This window comes from Orycteropus afer, unplaced genomic scaffold (assembly GCF_000298275.1).
Source record: "Orycteropus afer afer isolate SDZICR_OR568_19922 unplaced genomic scaffold, OryAfe1.0 scaffold00064, whole genome shotgun sequence".
Lineage (NCBI taxonomy): Eukaryota > Metazoa > Chordata > Mammalia > Tubulidentata > Orycteropodidae > Orycteropus > Orycteropus afer.
Genome location: NW_006921651.1, coordinates 9,047,332 through 9,064,065, shown reverse-complemented (window position 1 = coordinate 9,064,065; position 16,734 = coordinate 9,047,332). Strand labels below are relative to the sequence as shown.

General features: G+C 53.1%; 1 protein-coding gene across 1 annotated transcript in view; it reads right to left on the bottom strand.

Moving 5' to 3' along the window:
* The window catches only part of LOXL4 (lysyl oxidase like 4), a 15,581-nt gene extending 3,710 nt beyond the window's left edge, over positions 1 to 11,871 (bottom strand). The window contains exons 1-11 of the mRNA XM_007939976.2: positions 11,544 to 11,871; positions 10,807 to 10,985; positions 9,711 to 9,916; positions 8,326 to 8,364; positions 7,955 to 8,174; positions 6,685 to 6,868; positions 6,357 to 6,511; positions 5,422 to 5,589; positions 4,107 to 4,269; positions 1,706 to 1,949; positions 468 to 583 (exon numbers count right to left, since the gene is read on the bottom strand). Coding sequence (XP_007938167.2) covers positions 468 to 583; positions 1,706 to 1,949; positions 4,107 to 4,269; positions 5,422 to 5,589; positions 6,357 to 6,511; positions 6,685 to 6,868; positions 7,955 to 8,174; positions 8,326 to 8,364; positions 9,711 to 9,916; positions 10,807 to 10,985; positions 11,544 to 11,871 — 2,002 coding nt within the window. The remainder of the gene's footprint in view (positions 1 to 467; positions 584 to 1,705; positions 1,950 to 4,106; positions 4,270 to 5,421; positions 5,590 to 6,356; positions 6,512 to 6,684; positions 6,869 to 7,954; positions 8,175 to 8,325; positions 8,365 to 9,710; positions 9,917 to 10,806; positions 10,986 to 11,543) is intronic.
* Between the last annotated feature and the right edge of the window lie 4,863 nt (positions 11,872 to 16,734).

The following is a 16,734-nucleotide window of genomic DNA, read 5'->3' as shown; positions in this document are numbered from 1 at the left end:
CCATCCATCCACCCACCCATCCATCCACCCATCCATCCATCCACCCACCCATCCATCCATCCACCCATCCATCCACCCACCCATCCATCCATCCATCCATCCACCCATCCATCCACCCACCCATCCAACCTAAAGATCCAGTGTTCACCATGCCATTTCCAAAGGCTGGGAACTGTGAGGATGTAAATATGAATCCAACAATCCATGTCCTCAAAGAATTTAGGGGAGATGAATTTAACATGTCTACAACAATTAGCCAAGATGTAGAAGTAGAGACCTTCCACCTAATATTTCAGGAAGTAAGAAATGGATCTTTTTAAATTATTTGAGGACTGTTTCCAAGCCAAAGTCTTCCAGTTTTGGGGGCTGTTGAGCAGGGCAGAGGGGGTCTGAGCTGAAGGGGGCTAAGGAATATAATCTGAGAGGTAGGATTCCTCTCATAGACTTGCTGACAGGAAACTACATACCTGTGGGACAATTCGTGTCCTCTAGACAGAAGCTGGCCTTGTGTCCCTCAGCCACCTTAGAGCCATTGAGAGTGAGTAGGTCATAGTGGGTGAAGACCTCGATGCTGTGGTAGTGCCTGCAGGAGGGGAGAGGCTGTGGACCCGGCAGCAACACGACAGGGTCCTCAGTGGAGGAGCTGGCAGGAGACTGAGGCACTGGGCCCCGTCATTACCCAGAGAGGAAAGTCATAATAGCAGGGCAGTGCCCATCTTTGTCCCAAACCTAAGATTAGTGTGGCCCACAGCCTATTTCCTGGCACCCCTGGCAGGCACCAAGGCACAGCTGCCCCCATCAGCTGGTGTCTTTCCCAGGTTAGGGTAGATACACGCTCTGCCCTGGTAGCCTCCAGGAGACTGACAGGTGCTTGGGTACAAGGCCCAAACTGGAGGAGGAAGGAAGGGGCACTTGGTCCAGGGACCAGCCTAAGAGCTGAGCTGCTGGGGAGGGGAGCTCACGCTGCCCCCTGTCAATCTGCCTGGGATCAAACTGCTGCCATTGTTCCCAGTCCAGTTGTAATGACAACTCTGTTCATGCTACAGACAAAGGTGCTTATTATCCCAGGCAATGCCGAGTCCTCTCAGCTTTCCCCACCCACTGCTGTGACCTGAAGGAAAGAAAAAAAAAAAATGTATTTTCCATTCCGCCTTTGTCACAGGCATTGTCTCCCTCCGTCTGGGCTGGAGGCTCCTGATAGGAAAGAATGCTCGTTGTCTCCTTTTTAGTACCAGTCTGTTCACGCTGCTCTTTGGGGGTCTCACCTTGCTGCTGCTAGAACCAGCCAGTCTGTCTGCAGAGCCAGCATACAGGAGTCCCTCCTTTACCTGGCTTCTAAAGACATGGATGGCCCAAGGTCCAACACAGAAATACTGTCAAATCCCATTCAAGCAAAGACTGACTCTGCTGGCTATGACTTCTCTCTTGGACCCCATGAGCACATCATGGGCACATCCAGGGAGATGAGAGAGGGATGGAGATGGCAGGCTGATGCTACAGGGATTCCCTTAGTGCCTCCTAGAGCCAAGGCCAATCAGGCATCTAGAAAGGCAGACTTGCTAGAGCCCACATCCCTCAAGGAAGTTTGCCTGTGGCCAGGTAAAGGGCAGTGCCCATCTCTATCGCAAACCTAAGATGAGTGGACTAATCTTACTGTTTCTTGGGCCTTGCTTTTTGTCCCTAACCTTCTAGGGCAGGCACTAACATGTGACACTGGTGCCAGATCCAGCTGTGGCGGCCTGTCTTGGGGCGAAAGTCGGCCCGGCCCAGGTTGTAGATCTGTGAGGAGAAGCGCAGCAGGCGTCGGTGTCCGTAGGGCCAGTCCATGAGGTCGGCAGACTTGGAGAGGCAGTTCTCCTCGTGAGCGCAGTACAGCTGGCTGAGCGGGCGGTCCTCCAAGTAGGCCGTCTCCTGGACCAGTTGGGCGTTCATCACTAGGTCTGGAGCACCTGTGGATGGCATTGGGGCATGGTGGTGGGGCAGAGGCAGAGAGGCAGTCCTTCCTGCTCTGGCATGGCAGTCAGCCATAGGCCCAGACTCAGCTCTTTGGGAGGATCTCAGAAAATCAGGGCAGCTTAGGAGTCAGGAGATGGGAACTATAATGAAAGGAACCGTTACCACCTTAAGGAGTCCCTGGGTGTGCACACAGTGAACTCACTTGGTTGCTAACTGAAAGGCTGGAGGTCAAGTCCACTCAGAGGTGCCTCGAAAGAAGTCCCTGGTGCTCTACTTCCAAAAAAGCAGCCATTACAACACCTTCAATAAGCTCTGCTGATACCCAGCTTGGTTACCTTAGCCATGCCATTCTCTTTCTCTAGGCCTTAGTTCTAGAGGATGGGACCAGTGGGAGGGAGAGATGGGGAGTTTGTCGCCAAGCCTGCTCGCGCGCTCTGACGTTCTAAGTCCATTCTGCTGGACTTCCCAGGGCTGCACTCCCTCCAAGCTTCCTAATTCTAGCTGGACTGCTCCAGGCAGGGGCACTCATACCAGAGGTGTCCTGTCCCTTTCTCTCCTAAGGCCTCTCCCTTTCTGTTCCTGTCATAAGACTCCTACCCTCCACTGCAGCCACGTGCCTTCTCCACCATTGCTACCATCACCGCCTCCCATGTGTCAGGGTAGGATTCTGTAGCCCCACAGCCACTGCCCTGTCACACCAGAAGAGAGAAGCTGCCACGCACAGGGCTCCTTTGTGGTTACCGCGTGGATTCTCCAGCATTGACATCACGTGGGTGAGCCTGCATGCTGATCAAGGTGAGGTGGGAGTGCTGGTGTATTTCAGTGGCTAGGCACTGAGGGTGGCTGTGGGGCTGGGCTGGCTGTGTGATGCCTGCACTGTCACCAGAAAAGCTCTTGGGCTTCCCATGGTATATTTTGCAGAGAGTTGGTATTTGTTCACAGACAAACCTAGAGTTCTGGAAGGGACAAAGGAAAGCTTGCAGAGAGAGCGAGAAAAGAGAGTGAAGGAAAGAAATGAGAACCACCACAGAGGAGACATGGTGGTGGCCGCAGAGGCGGCAGGTCGCTGGCTGCACTTGGCCGTTGTCAAGTATCAAATGCGTTGGAGGAGCTATTGCTCAGGCAACAGAGTAGGGGAGCTTGCTGTGAGGCTGGCCACTAGGGAGACTACTCGGATATCCGTCACCCTGCAGGGGAGGATGGGATGTAAAGGCCTGTTCTTCCTCCCTCGTGGACTGGACAGAGGGAAGGCCCTAAGCTCATGCACAGAGGGTAAGGATGGCTCAGGACTGAAGTTAGGCTGCAAAGAAGGGCATGTAGCCGCTCGGGTGATGTCAGTCTGCAGCCACTGGGTGAACACAGTTACCTTGGCATGGACCTGGTTGGTACATGTCAGACATGCTGCTGCCCTGAGAGTCTGTGTTTGTGGGGCACAGTGACACCTCGAGGTGGTCTTTTCCCAGAGCCTTTTGGGTAAGTCACGCAGCCCAGGAGGGGGACACACAGCTGCACCCTGACCCCACGTGCCCCTCACGTTTCCAGACCCTCTACAGCAGTAGTGCTCAAACTTTTTTGTTTTTACTATAATCTACAGTAATAAATGGATTTGACATTGCACCCTGGTACACTCATACACAAACCCACTGCCATGGATTCTGACTCACAGCGGCCCTATAGGGCAGAGTAGAACTGCCCCCATATGGTTTCCAAGGCTGCACATCTTTACAGAAACACACTGCATATCTGTCTCCCATGGAGTGGCTGGTAGGTTCGAACAGCTGACCTTTCGGTTAACACAGTTCCCAGAAAAAAATACCCTTACTCAATGTGATGTAACACACTCTGATGTTCCTCTTCTGTTTTTTTAACTATTGATCATGACCCAAAGTTGAAGCAATGGTCTAAAACTTTGTATTTTCACATGCTCTCTTTTAATTCTCACAATTACTCCATGACGTAGGCAGAGCAGGGCTTGTGTCCTGAGACTAGTGACTTGGCCACATGAAGCTAGGAACGAGCAGAGCTGGTGCTCCCAGACCAGGCCTCTGTCCCTGTCCCTCCTTTTGGCCATGGAGCTGGGCCAGCACTCAGGGCCCCGCTGAGGGAGGGAGGAGTGGCCATGCCAACATGGGGCCCCTCCTGGTACTCACTGTTGGTGCAGGAGACTCCGGCCGAGAAGCGCCCTGTGCCGTGGGAGCAGTGCACCGGCCCGTGCCTCTGGCACTGCTGCAGGGCCAGCTCTGTCCCAGAGCAGTGCACCCCACTCAGCACCACATCTCCAGCCCCCGGTGTGCCCTGCCAGTACCAGGTGTCCTGAGGAAACACAGCATCACCCTGTCAGGGCTGAGAGGGCCTTAGGAGTCATCTCCTTACTCTCTCGCATGAGCTCGGAACCCACATGCCATCCCCACCAGGCCCCTTCCAATCTCAGCCTGGAGCTCTTTAGTTATGGGAACCTCCTACCCTCTGGGGCAGTCCATTCCATATTTGGACCCCTCTGAGGACTAGACATTTCTTCTATGTGTTGAGGCAAAAATCCAGCTGCCTTTGGCTTCCACCACTGGTCCACTCTCCTCCTTCTCCCACGTGGCAGCTCTCAACTATTTCAAGAGGAGCGCCTGGTTCCCTCCTTTCACACCCAGTCATATTCCCCTTTTCCCAGCTGTTCCTCATGTGGCCCGCGCTGTCACTGTGCTCAGGGTTGGACCTGGCTCCGCAGGTGAGGCTGCCCAGGCATTGCCCGACCCGTTGGTGTGGGTGCAGCTGCAGGTGGCCATCCATTGCTTTGTGCCCAAGTCCTCTTGATTGTGTTGCTCTAATATCTTTTGACTCCACCCACTTATTTCCATCTGAACCGCCATTAGCCTGGTCCAAGCCAACATCATTCCTCACCTGGCCTGTAGTAGCCTCCTGAGTGTGTTTCCCTGTATCCACGTTTGTTTCCACCCCCATCATTTTCCAAAAGGAAAAAAATCTTTTTAAAAATCTGGATTGCAGGCTTTGCATATGCTGGCCCCTGCCTTCTCCACCCTCACTTCTTATACCACTTTCCCCCTTGATAGTCACACTCCAACCCCTGGTCCCTTATTTCCTCAACTGAATTAACTTTTCACTGGCCACAGGGCCTTTGCATGGGCTCTTTATTCCTCCCCCACTTTGTTGGCTAACTTCTAGTCATCCTTTCTTTGTACACAACTATGAAGTGAATTGGGTGAATATGTTATTAATCACTGCCTCCCTCACTTGACTGTGTGTTCCATGAGGCAAGGACTGTATTCTTATGTTCTCCACAGTCTCCCAGCACTTAGCATTACATCTGGCTCATAGTTTCAATAATCAATTGGACCCTGAATGAACTAAAGGATGGCTGCTTTTTCTGTGCCCAGGCCACCTTGGCACAGGAAGTTTTGGTCCTCAGTCTAGGAGACTGAGGGGTTCTAGGGAAGGAATGAGACAGGGACCTACCTTGATAGCATGATTGGCAAAACCCAGACCGAGCTGTCGACAGACCACCATGGCTTCAGTGAGCTCCCAGTGGTCACTGCACACGGCCCCCCAGCGTCGGATCCCGTTCACCTCCACCTGCACCTCCACCACACCCTCCTCGGGATTGCGTCCGCCAGCCAAGCGCACCTGCAGTGATCAGAGGTGTGTGAGGGGCAGGGGCCTTAGGAGGGAGAACTTGGCCCTGTGAGCCTGGAGATACTCCCAGGATCACTCTCTATGCAGCCCAGACATGACTGTCCCCTTCTCCAGGTTAGCTTCCTCTGTAAAGCAAGGGCATTTTATTAGATGGTCTCTAAGGGCCTTGTCTGCTAGAGAAATCCCACTCACAGAGCCTGTACCAGGGGCTCCTGGTCTAGTGCCTGTCCTCCTTCTACATGGTCTGCAATCCCACCATGAATGACTCACGGTCTGCAAAGGGCTTTTGATATCTACTCCCTCATTCACAATGACTCATGAGACCATGAACCCCATTTCACAGAAGACCCAAGCTCAGAGACATAAGGCAATTTGCCCAGTTCCATGTGGGCACTGAGACTAGAACTATCACCCATCTGGCCTCTACTGCCACTCCCCAGGTCTACTTGGCACCTTCTATCTCAGTTTCACAGGTGACCTGAGAAGCTGTGGTAGAAGAGCATGTCCTCTTGAAGAGCCCCTGTGGCCTCCTGACATCTCTCAAGTCCCACCTGGCCTCAGGGACGCAGGCAAGACCAGGTGGGACAGGAAAGAAGAGGTTAGGTTTCCATGCTGGTTGCAAGGGAAGGCCAACTGGGCTCACGGCAGAAGCACTAGCTACCTCTCCTGGGCCCCTCCCCACTGGCCCAAGGTGGTAGCCTGGGATATCAAAGGGATCCTGCTCTCCCAGCCCCAGCCTGAGGCAGCCCTGAGCTCACCTGATTCTGGAAACCCATGTTAGGGACGTTGCACCTGACGGCAGCGTCATTCTCGTGTTGACAACCATTCTGGGACCCTTCCAGGGCTTGGCAGTCACTGAGGGTCTGCTCATACCCGCTGCAGTGCACCTCACTCAGATGGATGGGTCCCAGCCCTACAGGGGAGAGAGGTGCATGTGAGGCTGTGTTTCTGCAACCCTGTACCTGTAGCTTCCTCTCCGCAGGGTAGGAGAACATTCTCTCCTGGGCCTGGCATGTCAGGGCCACCAAGGAATGGACCTGTTGCTTATCCAGGCCTTCCCACCTCACCCCACGCCCCAGAACTCACCTTGGCCCAGCCGGGCCCCAAAGAGGGCCTCCCGAGCAGAGCCAAAGCCGAGCTGACGACACACGACGCTGGCAGAGCTGAGCTTCCACCCGTGGTCGCAGACAGTGCCCCACTGACGGTGCATGAGCACTTCCACCCGGCCTTCGCCCACCTGAGCCCCAGAGCGGAGGCGCACCCTCGGCTCCTGCTGGGAGAAAAAGGCTTCAGGGGGGCCAAGGAGGCAGCCGGCAGAGGCTGGGCCACCACAGGGGCCCAGGGCAAGACTCCTTCAAGCTGAGCTGAGCTTCAAGTAGGCAGTGAATGGTCAGAGCCAAGGACTGGGAGCTGGAGGTCTGAGTTCTAGTCCTACCTCTGGCTTTCCCTAGCTATCACCTTGAATAGGTCTTCAGCCTCCATTTCTTCAGGGGCAAAGTGGAGGGCTACTTTAATAATAACCACTCCAATAATAACAGCAATAACAATCTCAGCTCTAACGAGAGAGCCATAGGTGTCAGGAGCCCTGGTTCAGAGTCACAACTCTGCCACCTGGGCAGGTTCCGTCCTCTCTCTGAGCCGTGACTTCTTTTTTTGTCCCTTGGGAGCTCTGGTGATATAGTGGTTAAGGCATTTGGCTGCTAACCAAAAAGTCGGTGGTTCGAACCTACCAGCCACTATGCAGAAGAAAGATGAGACAGTCTGCTTCCGTAAAGAATTACAGACTTGGAAACTCAGTGGGGATCACTATGAGTCGGAATTGACTTGATGGCGTTGAGTTTTGAGTTTCTGGGGGCTGAACTAAGTCAACAGTTCCCAATTCTGTGAACTGACCTCAGGGAGGAGCAGAGATATGGTATTAAATGGATTCACAAAGTGGGGGAGTTATTTCTGGTTTAATTCTTTCATGTCTTCTACTCCATGGAGGAGACAGTGCCAGTCTGTAACCCCTCACAGCACTAGCTCACCTCCTTTTTATAACAAAGGGCCAGGCTCAGGTTCAATTCCTTCACCCTAGACAGGATGTAGCTACAATTTAATTACTGTTTTTATGGCTACCTTCTATTCCTGGCAGGTGACACCAGTTTTCCGTTTATGGGAGGGCTGTAAACTGCCCTTTTTAAGTCAATCCCCGGACCTCCCCCAGCTCTGCCATTCTGTGCCTCCCTCTCCTTCTCCGCAGCCTGATCCAATGGTGCCTCCTTGACAGAGGGGCTCCTCCCTCCTCTCCTGCGGCCCTGAGAGCCCCTCAGCCAGCCCCTGTGTCTCTAGGTCAAGGTGTGGCCATGGAGCTTACCTCTGCCCTGGGATCCTTGCGCCTTGGCTTTGCCTTGGGCTGGCGGAAGAGGGGCCCTGCCACACAGCTGACCGCAGCGTGCATGCCTCCTGGGCAGGCTGGCTGCAGCTTGCCCCGGGCTGGAGACATTTGCACTTGGCAGCTGGCTATGTGGGACTCTGTTCCCAGGCAGGTGACACGGTGGACCCAGAAGGAATTGGTCCTAGAGAGGCTCTTCAACCTGACAGACAAGGGGGGGGGGTTTGAGGGGGCGGAGAATTGAAGGTAGATCCTGGGGATTGAGGGGAGGCCGAGGCTGAGGTGAGGGAAGGGAAAGGAGGTCCTTCCTGTCGAGTCCCTCAGCACCCTCCCTCAAGGAGACCGCTCCTCACCTAGACTTGGGATCCTTCATCTTCAAGTTCCAGACTTTCCTACGGAGGGAGAAAGCAAGTGGGGGATAGAACGGGCGCAGAAGCCCACCCCCCAACACCATGGCTCCTCGTGTCCCTAAGTTTGTACCAGACTTCACAATCTGTAACTTTTCCACAAATCTTATTTCAGTGCTGAGCCTCACAGTAGCTCCAGGAGGGTCACCACATCACAGAGAACAACCACTGCCATTTTACCGGGAAAGACAGCAAGACTTAACAAGGTCCCCTGGGGTGGGCAGCTCTGAGCTTGCCCTCCCTCCAGTCCAGATGAAGGAGACCCTTTAGGGGAAGCCCTGAGAGAAGTGACAGGTGGTCACTGAAGACCTTGCTTGTCAGGGCTGCCCACCCCAGAGACACCCAGGCTATAATCACAGTGGCCTTCCTGTGGATGGTGGGCGAGTCAGAAAGACACAGATGTGCAATTAGCAGGCAGTGGGGAGTCTAGGACCCACATCCCAGCCTTCCCCAAGGATGGAGCCACGTGGCTGCCACATGGCCACCCAATTCCCCTCTTCCAGGGTGGCTGAAGTCAGAGACATAAAGACCAGTAAGAGATTTCCAACCCTTTAAAGGAGGCGGAACTAAAACTGATTAGAGGTGGATAAAGGACATGGGACTGTGGGCGGTTTCTCCCTTGGCGAGAAGCCTACAGAGTTTTCACTGTACACTTGTGCTCGTCTCACAGGGATGATGCAATCTACCTCCAACAGTTCTGTCATGTTTCTGACAATACTTTTGTCTCCTCTCTCCTAACCCACCCCACCCCATGCCTTGCCTGTACACAACCCAACCACAGCCTTTCTGGTATTAGAGCTGAGATTATTCACTGGGGCAAAGTTGAGATAATTCTCTGAGGAATGGATAACTAAGGACGAAACGCCCTACCCAAGGCTCCACAGCTCATTACTAGCAGAGCTGAGAGCAGAACTCAGTTTGTCTATGCATGTGGGCAGCACCATCAGTAACTTCAGTACAGCCTAGTTTTTAAATCAGGGACACCAAGTGGTGTATTCCATTATTTTCATGATGGAATTTGTATTTTGTACCACAGTCAATTTGATTGACAAATTTTCTGTTGTTTCTAGAGATTTCCCAGGTCCTTGTTGTTGATCTCTCTCTTAATTATTCAGAGGGACACAAAATCCAGGAAATTCAGGCATACTCCTCAGGTGGGCCTGTTTCCTTCCTAACCCCAAACCCAAACCCACTGACACCCAGCCCCGCAATTTCACTGCATTCTGTGAGGTCAAATGTACACACACACACACACACACACACACACAGAGTCAGCTGTCACCCCCTCACACTCCCCACTCCCTGGGCCCTCAGCTCAGCCGACCTCCTACCTATAGTAGTGGGTATCAACAGGCTGTTGGCTGGGGAAGCCCAGCATCCCGCACACCACTCTGCTGTTGTTCATGGTCCAGCCCTGGTAACACACCTGCCGCCAGTGTCCCTCATACTTCACCTCCACAGCCCCCTCAGTCACTGGGTTCTGCCGCTTGGCACTGGCAAGGATGGGCTTGAGTCGTACCTCCTCCAGCCGCCGGCCCTGTGGGGTGCACAGTCACTCATGGGCAGCAGGACTCCTGCCCACCTGCTGACCCCACTGCTCAGAGACCTTAAACACCATCCCACTCAATCCCCTCATTGGACAGGTTAGGAAACTGAGGCCCAGGATGCAGGAGGTACATGTGGAAGGCACAGGACCAAGCAGAACCATGGGTTTTCTAGGGCCCTCTCCTCAGTGCCACCAAACATGTAAAACTTGAGAAGTAGGAGGATTGGTGCCCTTTCTGGGGCCAGAATAGGGGCCCTTGGCAGTTTGGGAGACTTTCACTGGGCAAGGAGTGGTCTTCATCATGCCATCCTGGAAAGAGCTGAGGATGGACCAGGCCAGTTGCTTGAGATGCCCAGCAGGATCCTAGCCCTGGAGTGACTCAGACCAGTATGGTGCCCCCCATGATGGCCTGTCATGTTCGGTGGTCTGGGCCAGCTGTCCTCAGGCTGGAGGCTGCCTAGCAGAGGAGTGAAGAAACTGGAGACTGGCTCTCCTGTTGTTTGGCTTGGGCTGTTTTTAGCTCAGGGTTGTTTGTGCTGGGAAGAGGCATCAATTGTGGCTGGGCCTTGTGGGTGTGTGAGGCAGCCCCTTTCCCCCTTGCTCCCTCCTCTGCGTGGAGCAGTGTCTGAGGTTCCCAGCAGGCCCAGCCTCCAAGTCTCTGGCCTGCCTCAAATCAGCCCAGGGCTCTCTATCCAGGCACCTGCTCCTGAGTTGAAATCAGGGCCTCAGGCCTCAGACAGGAGTTGGGCCTGAGGGATGCTTCTCAGCTCAGGCTCAGCTCCCTTTTCCTACCCCTAGGCTCACTAGCCAAGAAGTTCCCAGTCACCTGGTCCAGCCCTTCAACCCTTAGGCTCTGCCCAGGCCCCAAATAGCCTCCTCACCTGGGGCCCAAGGGCATTGGAGATGCTCCCAGAAAGATAGCCGTGCTGGCGCCGGGGTTGGCACACCACCCCAACATCCTCTGAGTGGCTGCAGTCATTGACGCCCCAACCATTAGACCCACACTGATCCAGGGAGCTCTCTGTGCCCACACAGTGCACATTGTCCAGCCAGATGGGGCCTGTGGATGAAGGGCAGATGGATGCTCAGGGATGAGCCACGAGAGGCAGCTCATGGGCCCTGTCTCCTAGAAAAGACCCACATTTGTCACCTTTCCTTTTCCAAATCCTGAGTAGGAAGTGGGGGAATGGTTCTCCTGGGATCTTGGTATCCACAGCCCTGCCTACAGCCTCTTTTTGGCATCAGGCACTATAGAACCCATTTTTGGAAAATGCTAGCCTATGCCCACTTAGTAACTAGACCTACCTATTTGCTTATTCATTCATTCAACATTTGCTAAGCACACACTGTGTGCAAATTACAATGTTCAAGGAACTTAGAGCTTAGTGATGATGATGCTGGTGACCTCCTTAAAAAAGAGAGTGGGAGGGTCAGAGCAAGGATCATTTGCAGCTGGAGGACTCAGAAATGACACATAGAGGTCATTTGATCTGGGTATTAAGGGATGGGTGGGAGTCTGATACGTTCTGTGAGAACCTTAGTGAGTACATTCCCTGAAGAAAACAAAAAACCCGCCACCATTTCTTTATCAGCACCCTGGGCAGCACCAGTCACTCACCCTCTCCTTGGCCATACTTAGCACTGTGGGCCCAGGTCAAGGCGGCCTCAAAGCCCAGCTGGCGGCAGGCCACTGTGGCCTCCTGGAGGGCAAAGTCATCATCACACACGGTGCCCCACTTGCCCTGGTGTAGCACCTCCAGGCGGCCCTCCTCTGGCTTGCTCGCTGGGCCCACCAGCCGTAGCTTCATGGTGCCCAGTGACTGCGGCCTGCTTGGAGGGGCCTGGCCCAGCAGCAACAGGAGCAGGGAGAAGGTGGCTGGTGGGGACCGCATTGTGGGGACTTCAAGGGCAGCTGGGGTTAAGGCACCTGGGGAATGAGTAAACATGAGAACGGTGGCCCATGGCCCACCACCTCTGCCCCTGACGTCAGGCAGCTGCTGGCAGGGACAAAGGATGGCAAGACTCCTCCAAGTACATCATATGTGATTGCATTAGCTGAGTCTGAACTCTTGGGTTAGCAGATTTGGTTCAAATGCACCATTTATTGGCTATGTGACCTTGAGGAAAGTACTTAACCTTACTGAGTCTCAACTTTCTCATCTGTAAACTACCTCACAGAGCTGTCATGAATGTCAAATAAAACAGTGTACGTAAGGTACTTAACACATGCTTAGCACATGGTAAATGTACAAGAAATAATAGCTATTCTCAAGTGGCATAAACAGTTAAGTGCTGGACTACTAATAAGGGCTGGCGGTTTCAACCCACCTAGCAAAGCCTCAGAAGAAAGGCCAGGCAATCTGCTTCTGAAAGGTTACAGCTTGAAAACCCTCTACCTAGACTCTTCTACAAAATCCCCAAGCCACGGATGTAGGTCCATCTAGAACCATCTAGGTGCATGACTCATGCACTGATTCAACGAGTACTTTTGGAATACTTATTTCATACAATTATTATGGCAGGTGCTGGGGACAGAGAAGGAGCTCTGGTGGCACAGTAGGTAAGGCATTTGGTTGCTAACCACAAGATCAGTGGTTCAAAGCCAGCAGTTGCTCTGGGAGGAAGATGAAGCAGTTTACTTCCATAAAGATTTACAGTCTTGGAAACCCAATGGGGGTTGCTATGAGTTGGAATTGACTTGATGGTAGTAGGTGGGAAACAGAGAACTGAAGACCTCATATACCCTCCCTACCCTCATGAAGCTCAGAGAAGAGGAATTACAGAAGACTTTCAAAGAGGGGACACTTAACCTGGGCCTTGTCTGGTGAGTGAGTTCCCCCAGGTGGGAAGAGGTGAATTCCAGGTAGAGAGAACAGGCTGGTGAAGGAGGAAAGAGAAAGAGGTGGGCCTGGTTAAGGGTTTAATAGTTCTTAATTCATTCAATTCTCAAAAATCCTTTAAGTGCTGTTATTATCCCCCTTCCACCTTCTACAGGCAGGAAGTGCCTTTCTCTCAACCTCACACTGCAGTGCTGGGGGCCTGGAGCAGGTGCAGAGGCAGAGGGACAGATGGGCCAGCTCGGCAAGGGCCTGTGCACCATACAGGATTGGTTTTCCTCCTGCAGGAACTAAGGGACCTGGACAGGTTGTAGGGCATGAGCATACATCAGAGAGGGCCTGTCTCTAGAAGGCTGTAATCCGATGATCTTCAGGTCCTTAGAGGAGATGAGGTCGGGGCACTGGTTCTCTCTTCCGCACGCACGTATTAACAGTCTTGGTCATGGGACCAGAGTGGTGGGAGAGAGGCAGAGAGGCAGCTGATTAGAGCTGTCAGGGATCTCAGGAACCACTATGCCCCAGGCTCATCCAAGCCAGGCACTGCTGCCCAGAGCCCTGCTGGGGCGCTGAGGCCTGCCCACACAGTGGGTTCTAACTGGAAGTGGAGAAGGCTGGGACCCTGACTCCTGTTTAGTGCTTGTGTCTCGAGAGAGTTCGGTGTGATGAGAACAGTCTTTCACAATCCCACAACTTGGCAGGCTGGGTAGGGAGGGTCTCATGGGCCCCCTGCCCCTCCAAGCTCCATGGCTTACTAGCAGGTTGAGCATGTCTCCTTACTCCTTCCAGCACCAGCACCACTCGACCTCCGGCCCTCTGCCTTCACCTATATCTACTTTGCCTTGAAGAGCCCAGGGCTGCGTGGAGTGGGCTTCCAGAAGGTATACTCCATGGGCTCGGGGAATGAAGCTCTATGGCAGCAGGGACTTTGTGCCGTGTTCCCATTGCCCAGGATAATGCCAGGTATGTAGGTGGCACTCAATAAATATCTGTGGTTGAATGCATGGGAGGTAGCATAGCACAGCACTTCAATGTGCAGACTGCTTGGGTTCACATTCCACCTCTCCCAGTTAGTTTCTGAGTGATCTTGGGCAAGTGACTTGAGTTCTCAGTGCTTCAGTTTGTCTTTCTGTAGAATGGGTATAATAACAGCACTTAGAGGATTTTTGTGAAGATTGAATGAATTAAGGACTATTGAACCCTTAGATGGGCAAGCTCTCAATGAAGGTTAACTATTAGTATTAGTGTAACAGCTACCATAGAATCATCGGTCTAAGTTGTTCCCACACCCCCTTGTACAGAGGAAATGGAAATGAAGGCCACCTCCTATCTTAACACAAGCCCTTGGCACCTCTCTTTGCCCCATCCTCAGATTCCCCTCTTTCCCCTTCACCAACCCTACTGAGCCTGGAGTCCTCTCTCTTCAACCCGGGCAGCTGTCTCCTCCCCACCTCACTGCGTGCAGCCTCTTCCTGCTCCTGCCCTCCTGCACTTCCTTTCCAGACGTCAACACTGCTTTCTTTATGGTCCTCCCCACTCAGGAGCTCATGAGGTCCCTGTCTGGCTCTCATCAAAAGCAGAGGTCTCTCCACTGCTTTGGAAGCCCCATGCCCTCTTCTGTGCTCCCCAGGGATAGTTAAGGACTGAGGTAGGGGAGAGAGACCAGAAGTATTGGGCTTAGAGCCCTCCAGCTGTGAGGACTCAGGGGTTACATGGGCCTGGCCAGAGAGATGACACTCTGGGAGTCAAGAAGCTCCTAACTCTGCCACCAAGTTGTGTAAGTGGAGTCAGGTGTCTTCTCTCCGAGTCTTAGTGGCAGCACTTATAAAATGTAGAGGTGGCTTTCAGGGTCCCCCATCTATGACATACTCTGGTGGGCTATGGGGTGGGCCAGGCAGGCCTGCTGGTTTGCCTTTTGGCTGAAGTCCCCACAGCACTAAAGAGGTCTTATGAGAGGCTGTGGACAGTGCTGGCCAGCAGGCTACCCCTCTCCAAGGGAACTTCCCTGGGGACAGAGATGGGCCTCAACTGCAGGACTCCAGATCTGGCCTAGGACAGCTCCCTTCCATGAAAGCTTGCCCAGGAGCAGTGGTGGCACTTGGTGGCACTGGAGGTGCATATGCACCCCTTGACACTGTCAGAGGTGACACCAAAATAACTGCAGGGTCTGCAGCAGTGGAGGTAAGTCGGTGCTACAGTTGGAGGGCCACCAACGCAGTGGTGTCACTACAGTGGGTGTCACCTGTCACCTAGTGTGGTAACTTGTCTGGCCCCGCCCACAGGGGGGTGACACTAATTCTACTGATGCCACAGCCCAGAAGGCAGACAGGCCTGCAACAGGAACCAAGAGTCAGATATAGAAAGAGCTGCTCTTTCCAGCCTTCCTGCCCTTTGCAGCTCCCTCTGTAGCTTTTGCTTACACCCAACTTGTCTTTTCACCAAGCTGCAAACATCATACATTCCCAGTCTCCAAGCCTTGCTCTCACTGTTCCTTCTATTCAAAGTGCCCTTCCTCTCTCATATTGCCAAACTCCTACACATTCTTCAACATCCAATTCAAATGCTACCTCCTCCATTAAACCAAAAAAAAAACAAAAAAACAACCCAAACCCACTGCCATTGAGTCAATTCTGGCTCATAGTGACCCCCATTGGGTTTCCAAGGCAGTACATGTTTATGATAGATTTCCCCATCTTCCTTCCTCGGAGCGCCTGGTGGTTTGAACCGCCAACCTTCCAGTTAGCAGTCAAATGCCTTAGGCACTGAGCCACTAGAGCTCCTTACCTCCTTTATTAAGCACTCCTAATTCTCCCACCTTCCTAGCATTTTGTGTATTTGCTTTCTGCCTCCCCAACCAGCAAGGCATAGTGTCTGCTCATATCTGTTCTCTGGCACTGAGCACAGAAAAGAGAACCAGGCTGAAAATCGTCCCTGAGAGAATGAAGCACCCTCAAAAGTAGTGGTTCTCTTCTGAAATGAAGAGGAAGGGGCCAGGCTGATGGGAAGGAAGGTGGTGGAGGAGGATGTGGGTGGGGCTAAAGGGAGGTGAGGTTAAAAATAAGAGGTTAACAATAACACTACATGTAAAATACTGAAGACTGATCTCCATTCTACAGATGAAAAGATGAGGTCCAGAAAAGTCAAGTGACTTGCCCCGCTAGGATTCAAAGCCAGCAGTCTGGCACCAGACACCCAGCTCCCAACCACAGGAGAGATGGAGGTTGGAAGAGGAGTAGGGAGAGGGAAGGGAGCTTGCTAGTTGATTTATGACCCAGGCTGAGTGTGAGGGCACTGGGGTGGGTGCCAGCACCAAGTCAGTCAACTGACAGATCCGAGACCCTGCCAGCTTGAGGCAAGAGGCACCTGCTTTCAGGTGTTGCCCAGGGTCACCGGCAACTGGCCTGGTCTTACCCAGCTGGAGAGGCTGGAAGAGGGCAAATGCCTGAGGAAATTCAGTCAGAGCACTGGAGGTGCTGCCCCGTGGGTACCAGCCATGGATCCCTCATATCCCTTCTCATTAGCGTCCTTGGGGGGGGGATGAGGGATGGGGTGGCTTCCCTGGGGCCAATGAAGCATCTGTCTGTCAGCAAATGGGCTCTGAGATCTACCCGCGCAGGCTTGCCAAATATGAGGAGTGAAGCCGGCTGTACCAAGGCCCCCCTTCCCTTCTACCCCCAGTGCATAATCAGCTCTGGTCTGGTTAGTTCGCAGCCCAGCTCCTCCACGCCTCTCTGTCTCCCAACTCACAGGAGTGACATTGGAGCTTGCTTTCACACTCCCCTGCTTCTTCCCCAGGTTAGAAGGCAGAGAAATAGTTACATACAGCATGTCTTGGGCCAAGTTACCAAACTTGGTCACTTTTCCAGTTGGAAATAGATTAATGAGTAAGTAGGGAGCTCTGGTAGCATAGTGGCTAAGGCACTTGACTGCTAACCAGAAGGCTGGCGGTTCAAATCCACCAGCCACTCCTCGGAA